Genomic DNA, 8365 nt, shown 5'->3' on the forward strand with positions numbered 1-8365 from the left:
CCTTTTTAGGGAATTTTCGTTTTATGCTTTTATTTCTTGTTTATTCATGTTAAGTCCCTTTCTTGAACTCCAAGTAACGATGAGACTTCTAGAACTTCTTTTCCTTGACTCCAAAGCCACCATCTACATGAAAACAAATCGAAACTCTAAGTGAACTAATCATGTAGTCATTGACGAGTAAAACGAACAAAACGCGAACTTAACCTTCACATGAAATGATAGAAAGAATTAAAGCTTAACACTCAAGACACCAAAAGATATAAAACATAATAAATAGATAAAACTTGACTCAAAACCTTAAATAATAAAAGATTACAAAACTCGAACTTAAATGAACTTAAAACATTAAATAAACATAACTTTACAAGGGATTCGAGAAGCATAAATAGACGTATATCACTGGTCATCAATACGCGTTGCCTAAACATGAGAAACGACTGGACGCCGACATCCGTCGTTCTTGCCACCGCCGCCTAGGGTTCCTAAAGTACACCCGGCAACAGTAACATCATCATAATGTACAACAATCAGTTGAAGCAACGACCGTGATGGAACACCCTCTATCCTTCAGCGATTACTACTCAGGTAGAGCTTCAAACCCTAGCAATCAGATGAAATAAAAACCCACAGAGACGATCGACGGGTTATTTTTATTTGTTATATTAATGAGAAGGAGAAAGAGAGACGCGTCAGTCGGTTTATTAATGAGATATGTGGTGGTGATAGCTTACACGTCAAGGTAGGTATACGTGGGTAAAGAGTATGGTGCATAGAGTAAATGGTACAACCTGCTTAATAATATGTACATGTTTAACTCTCACAATACCCGGATGCCTTTTAAATATATTTTCTAAAAAACTAAATATCCATTTTTTTACATTTCGATATAATTTTTTTTTATTGAAAACCGTTATATTCGACACAAGTTATTTTTCAATCCCACAGTATAAAAAACTACATTAGTTGGAATACAACTTAAATTTAAGTATAATTTGTATCCAAACATAAAAAAACAAACTTTTTAAAAAAAGGTTAAATATTTATCTAGTTGTAGATAGAAAAACAAAATCAAATGTTAAGTTTTCGAACTCGTCTATTACATAAAGCTCATTTAGCTATTGAACATAAGTTCAAACCTTGTATAAGAAGATTGTGTAACATTCTATACTTTAAGTTTAACTTTAAACTTTTTTATAACGACAAAGTCGCACGGCCACAATGTATGGGTGTTACACTGTCACATCCCTATAGGAAAATGTCGTATATCAGTGCATTGATCATCACCACATCACCTAGTTCTTGAGAAAACTCACACAATTATGGTAAAACTCCTTGGAGTCCGATCAAAATTATAACCTCAAAGACTCCAAGCTCTGTCATTCATTACCCGTGTCATTAGACTAAATAATCAACTGCTCTCAAAGGCAGATTTAAGAGGCTTGAGGGGTAGCCCAAGCTCAACTTTGTCAGCGAAGTGCAGATATTTAGCAATTTTAGGAAACCAGTATGTATATTGTTTTGGTAGTTTAATAACTCTATCTGGAAGTGTCGAAGTGCATATACTTGAACGTTACCTGTGCAAGTTCGAAACCTGTTGTCAACATTTTTTGGGTTATTTCTGAACTTTTCTTTTAGATCCGTTAAATACGGTAAAGTTTTAACACTTATGTTACCTTTTTCTATTTCCAATAATATAGAGAAACATGTAAATAGAAAATCACACATATGGCTTCATATCTTATGTCACCATTTTTTTACCAATAATATAACACCTACACACAAAAGCCTCCAACTGTCACACCCTTTCTTTCTTCCACCTTCAAACAATCAATCAAAACAGCTTCCATTCCATTAATGGCATCCTCCGATAATAATAATAATAATAACCACACCCACACCAACACGAAATCGAAACAGCAAGCAGTCTCCACGATGCTCAAGCACGGCTTCATCTCCGACTACTTCCTCTCTCCACCACCAACCCAATCATCACCTTCTTACCCATCTTCCCCATCCGACCCGACCCGACCCGCCCAGACCCGACCCAGCCCAACCCTCTTCGAAATGATGTCCGAGGAACAAACCCTCTCATCCAAACCGACCCATCTGGTCCAATCGACCCGAACCCAGATAGAAAAACGGGTATCCGACATACTCTCAACAGCTCCGTTTCAAAACCCTAGGAATTCGGGGTTAGGGTATGGTGACGTGAAGCTTACGATTAGCTCTCGAGATGGGTTCAGTGTGTCGATGGATGTGCACCGGGATGTGTTAATTGGACGGAGTCAGTTCTTTAAGGAGAAGCTGGGAAGGAGATCTGGGTCCCACCACTCGGTTGAGATATGTGAGTGTGATGACGTGGAGGTGTATCTGGAAACACTGGTGTTGATGTATTGTGATGACCCGGTTAAGAAGATGGTGGGTGAAGGTGTGGTTAAGATACTGGGGTTGTTAAAGGTACGTGCTTGTTTATTTCTTGATTTTGATATTATTATTATTATTATTATTAGGTTTGATTAGTTTAGATTGATTGTAAAGTTTGGGTTTTTTATTGAAATTGATGTAGAATTGTATAATGTAGGTGCTAATTTAGGTTCCGAGTATGGTCTGTTTTGACCCTAGAAGTTAATTAGGCTGTTAAGTTTTGATCATGCTTGTAGGTGTGTGAATCAGTGTTGTAAAAATCGATTCTTGGTGGCAAATAATCGCTAATCGCTGGGCTGCTGGTGCGATTTCAACTAGTCGGCCTCTAAAATTGTAATAACTTAAAGGCTGTCAAAATTGGTAAAACTGCAGCCACTTTCGGTCAAAATCGTTGAATTATTTGAAAATTATTTGTTTCTTGATTTTGTTATTATTATTATTATTATTATTATTATTATTATTATTAGGTTTGATTAGTTGAGATTTGATTGGAAAGTTAGGGTTTTTATTGAAGTTGATGTAGAATTGTATAATGTAGGTGTAGGATTACACAATTCATGCTAATTTAGGTTCTGAAAATGGTCTGTTTTGACCCAACAGGTCAACTAGGTTGTTTAATTTTGATCGTGTTTGTAGGTGCGTGAATCAGTGTTGTAAAAATCGATTCTTGGTGGCGATTAATCGCTGGGCTGCCAATGAGATTTCAACTTATCGGACTTTAAAATTGGTTATTGGTCCAAGGCAGTCAAAATTGGTCAAAACCGGTCAAAATCTATAAATTATTTGAAATTTCACTTATTAATATAATTCGATTAATAAGTTTGAAAAGTTATATATAAAGTTTGAAAATTTACATATAAAGCTCCAATCCAATTAATCGCTTGTCAGTTGTTGGTACTCCACTGTCTGTATGGCGCCTAGTGAGTTTTATAACACTGGTGTGAATTGTGATAAGTTTGAAAATTTACGTATAAAGAGGTACTCTACTGCCCGTCTAGCGCCTAACAGGTTTATAACACTGGTGTGAATTGTGATAAGAATATGGTAAATTAACATGTTTAGAGAAATATTTTGAGAAATTTGGATTCAGGCTACATCGATGTGGAATGACTGTTTTACCTTTGTTAATTGTTAGTAATCTCTTATTTATCTTTATGGATATGTGATTCATCGAAGTTAGTTTTCATGATAGAGATAATATTTGTTCAAATTGATGTAGAATTGTATAATTTAGGTGCAGAATTACACAATTCATGCTAACTTAGATTCCGAACATGATCTATTTTGACCCAGTAAGTCAACTGCCAACCAGTTGCTTAATTTGACGATGTTTGTAGGCGTGTGAAGTATGATGCATTAGAGTTAGGTCGATGTGATATGATCGTTTTACCCTTATTGGTAATCTGTTACTATCTTTATAGGTATGTGATGCATTAAAATTTGATGATGGAATATCATCATGTCTAGAATATCTAGAAGCAGTACCATGGTCAGAAGAAGAAGAAGAAGAAGAGAGAATAATATCAAATCTCAGTGAACTTCATCTTCACACCACTCATGAAGTCTTGCAAAGATTACCATTACACCCCTCAACATCTTCAAAACTCGATGACATCTTCTCGAGGCTCGTCACGGGAGTCATACACGCAAAAGACGAAAAAGCCCGTAAAGAAATGAAAACCCTAGTTTCACGATTACTCAAACAAGAATCGGATCAAAATTATCCCCAAAATAATCTCTCGAAAGAAACGCTTTACACCATATGTCACAAGTGTCTTAATTCCCTTATTAATTGCTTATTTGAAGCGACGTCTAATGATGAAAACCGAGGAGTCATGAGTGAAATAGGTCGTGTAGCCGATAATCTCGAATGGGTTGTCGATATATTAATCAAAAAGCAAATAAGCGAGGAGTTTGTTCAAATATGGTCCGAGCAAAATGAGCTTGCGACGCTTCATTCAAAAGTTCCAATAATGTATAGACATAAGATAAGCCGTATTACTGCACAATTATGTATCGCGATTGGTCGAGGTAACATTTTATTACCAAAAGAGACACGTGTGAGTTTGTTGTCGACGTGGTTGGACGCGTTATACGATGATTTTGGTTGGATGAAACGTGATTCAAGAACGGTGCACCGGAGAATGATTGAAGAGGGGTTGAGTAATATTATTCTTACGTTACCGTTATTGCAACAAGAGGCGTTTTTGATGAGTTGGTTCAGTCGGTTTCTTGAAAAGGGGGATGATTGCCCGAATATACAACGGGCGTTTGAGATATGGTGGAGGAGAGCGTTTGTGAGGCAGCCGGTGGCGGAGCCGCAGTTGCAGATAACCGTGTGTGATTACCCGAGTTGATTATGGTTAATGGTTTTGTAAGTTTTGTGTTGATTTTTGTAGGTGTTGAGAAATAATTTTGTACATATAATGAGTTTGTTGTTTTACATTGTTTATTAATTTTATTTTTATTATGGTCTGTTATGGAGATCATTGTCTACTTTTGTTTATAATTATAAATAATCCAGCAATATTCTTTTGATGAGGAAAAAGAAAGAAGAGAAGGAACTGGGAGATCTAACACCTAATGATAGAGGAGCAAAAGAAAACCGGTTCTGGACCTGACCCGACCCTAACCGACCTGCGTGTGCAGACCCGCTGGAACCGGTTTCACCTATACCCGGTCAAAACCTCCCGACCCTACCCGAAAACCAATAAAAACCCGAAACCGGTTCTTACTCGACCTGGTTTTTGACCTTTTTTTTTTACTAAAGAGAAAATGTAATTGTTATACTGGATTTGCTTCATCTTGCATTCTTGCTTATTAGTAGGTTATTTTGTTTACTTAGTAAATGGTGAAGTGTGAATTAATTGTTGGTTATATTTTTGTTATGTACCTGGGCCATTTCCTAAGAAATTCAAAGATGATATTCATGAGTCCAACAAGCTGCTTGAGCCCAAGAAGCCCATTGGCTAATTGCTTGCATGCATGCATGCTAAATGCACGTTTATTTTCTTTTGTTTATTTGAATAATAAATTGAGCAAGTCCAAGAGAGAATAATGGGATGCCAACGTTCTCTTCCTGGTTGTTAGGAACTAGATTTGAATTAGTTTTCATTGTTTTCTTATTTATAGTGTACTTGTTTGCATTATGGAATATATTAGAAAATTGTCCCATCTTATTCTCTTCTGCAACTCTCTAAATTCTTCTCTAGATTCCTTTTTATTTTCTTAGAGATTGACTCACTCAACGAGTTATTTATCACAAATCCCATTGGTCCATAACAATTTTGTGCCGAGTGTGATGCTAACACGGATTTATATGTATTTCCATAAAAACACCAAATAGGTTTTAACTTGCTATGTGTGTGAAATACAGGAAGATTATTACGTTAAAGCTTTAAAGTGGCAAAAAACCTATTACTCTAGAGTAATTTAGTTATGTAATACTACATCCAAATTGAAGTAGCGTGATAACTTTTTCGCTACTTAGGGCGGGGGGGTGGTCAATCCTCCTCACACACCGCACCCAATTGTGGTGTGCCACATCACCAACCCCAAATCCATCACATTTTGATGGAATTTGGTAGGGGTGGCTGTGTGATGGTATCACTTGCAAACCCACACCCACCCAAACCCACTTTGCCGTCGTATAATTCCGGCCGGTATCACTTGCAAACCCACACCCAAATACCAATTCCAATACCCAAAATACCAATTCCAATACCCACACCCAAATACCAATTCCGACGACCGCGACCCATCAATTCCGGCGACGGCATCACTTGCAAACCCACACCCAAATTGGTATAATTCCGGCCGGTATCACTTGCAAACCCACACCCAAATACCAATTCCAATACACAAAAAATTCCGGTGACCGCGGCCCATCAATTCCGGCGACGGCGGCGACCTCAACGGCTACCTGTTTAAATTCCAGATGTATCTCCTTCTTCCCTGTTTTTTCGGTGGTCCATCAATTCCGGCGACGGTCCTCCATCAATTTCGGCGACAGTCCTCCATTCTAGACCCCCCCCCCCTCAACGGCTACCTCCATCCAACGGCTCCCTCCTCGATTTCCACCCCCTCACTTGCGTGATGGCTATCACGCAACCATCCCCAATCACGCGTGAGCAATGACCGGCGGCGGTGTGCAAATTGCCATCACAGGTGATGAGGCCGGCTCACGCACCACCCCGCCCCCTCTTAAAAGCCTAGCGTAATAATAATTACTCTTGAGTAATTCTTTGTAGCGTGATTACTTTATTTACAAAAATATTACTGTGTGTTGTTTCCTTTGACCAGGTATTAAGCCGTAGGGTATGGACCATTTTTATTTGATCCTAACACTATACACACAAACATAAATTATTACTTAACTGAATAGAGCTAGTGGTAGGAGATTTGGGTTTTTCGGTGGAAACCAAAGTTCGATCACCACTTGTATCACTTTTGGTGGGGAGATTATAATAATGAAGAATTTGATATAAGCCTTGTGCAAGGTTGTCAGTTCGAATCCCGAGCCCACCTAGGTTTTCGTCCCACTGTGTGTTAGGTCATAGAGTTATGCTCTTGTGCTGACACATCGACTATTAAGTGGCAGCCGAAGGTATAATTTCTCGGAGGAATGCCCAAATCAAACTTCGAAGCCAGCGTGGACCCGGTTAAAATAACATAGGATTGTCAGAGTGAGACAACATGACTCTTCAATTTGACGTGTGCTGTAGTCTAAACACAAGAAAATAACTGTTTAAAAACAATAAAATTAAAGCTATATATTAAGAATCGGATGTTTTAGGTTTCTAAAAGGTGAATAGATTTAAGAGTAAATATGTTTTTTAATCAATTATATAGACGAAGATTATAATTCCAAGGTAAGTGGTCCAAACAGATTAAATATGTTCAAATTCAAGTATTCAACCACATTATTATGGATTGGAATTCAAATAATGAAAACTAAATAAAAGACACTATGATGGAGGTAATTAAGGTGCATTGTTATTCTCATTTAATTCTTACTGTCAATCCTTCAATAACACCATGTCATGTTGTCTGTCCTAACACACTCATCATAATCACATATTTATAAATTCATCGTCATATATGGTACATGACAAAGAGTTTAGTCCTGTTTATTTTTTTTATTCTTATTCTTATTTTTTTTAAGGGAGAAACAAAAGTAAACTCAGTGAACAACTTTTAGCTCTTAATTTATGATTTTTGTTTTACACAGCGATGACGTGGAAATGAGATAAAAGTAGGAAAAAAAAAAGATTTTAATACACAAAAATGTCACAAAACACGAATATCTTATAATTTAATAATAGATATAGTGCAAAACATAATTAAATCTGATCATAACATTCATGATGTACATTGAAAGATTGTCTTAAAACTTTTTGTATCACAAGATTGCTAAGTACTAAATACTTTAATACTCACTCATAAAAACCTAAAAGTCTCATCCTCAAATCAGCATAATCTTCAATCATTTTGTGCTCACCTACATATTACATAAATTAGGCACAGTTAGCTATCATTGTGTTATAATTGTGGACTAGCTAGAACTTAACTGACTGCCTACTTTTTGAAAATGGTAAGAAGAAGAAGTGTTTTTAATACAAACATATATAGCATCATCTTCAGATATATGATCCATATGAAGAATTGAGAATCCATCAACTTTTTAAATTTTTTTGACGGCAAACTATACACTACTCCTAAATTACATCATTTAGTTCTAAAGTAACGTCATCCCAAGTATCAATAATATTATTTAGTAGATCTATGAAGAAGATTTTTAATACGCCACAAATGAATATCAGTATTTTTCTTGTGGAACTATCAAAAACTAATCGAGTGATGAGCACGTTGAGGTTTATTTATAAGAAATTTTTAAATTTTGATTTCCTAAAACTCGACAAACCATATTTAATGCTTATAT

General features: G+C 36.5%; 1 protein-coding gene across 1 annotated transcript; it reads left to right on the plus strand.

Annotated features, from left to right (window-relative positions):
• Positions 1-1840: 1840 nt before the first annotated feature.
• LOC143542368 (BTB/POZ domain-containing protein At5g60050-like) lies at positions 1841-4858 on the plus strand. Its single transcript, XM_077034969.1, has 2 exons — positions 1841-2457; positions 3846-4858. Exons 1-2 carry the CDS (start codon positions 1855-1857, stop codon positions 4779-4781), a joined length of 1539 nt encoding a protein of 512 aa, XP_076891084.1. The 5' UTR covers positions 1841-1854; the 3' UTR covers positions 4782-4858.
• Positions 4859-8365: the final 3507 nt, after the last annotated feature.

Source organism: Bidens hawaiensis, unplaced genomic scaffold (assembly GCF_021521415.1).
Source record: "Bidens hawaiensis isolate Kalapana, Puna unplaced genomic scaffold, B.hawaiensis_p1.1 tig00012834_1, whole genome shotgun sequence".
Classification (NCBI taxonomy): Eukaryota; Viridiplantae; Streptophyta; class Magnoliopsida; order Asterales; family Asteraceae; genus Bidens; species Bidens hawaiensis.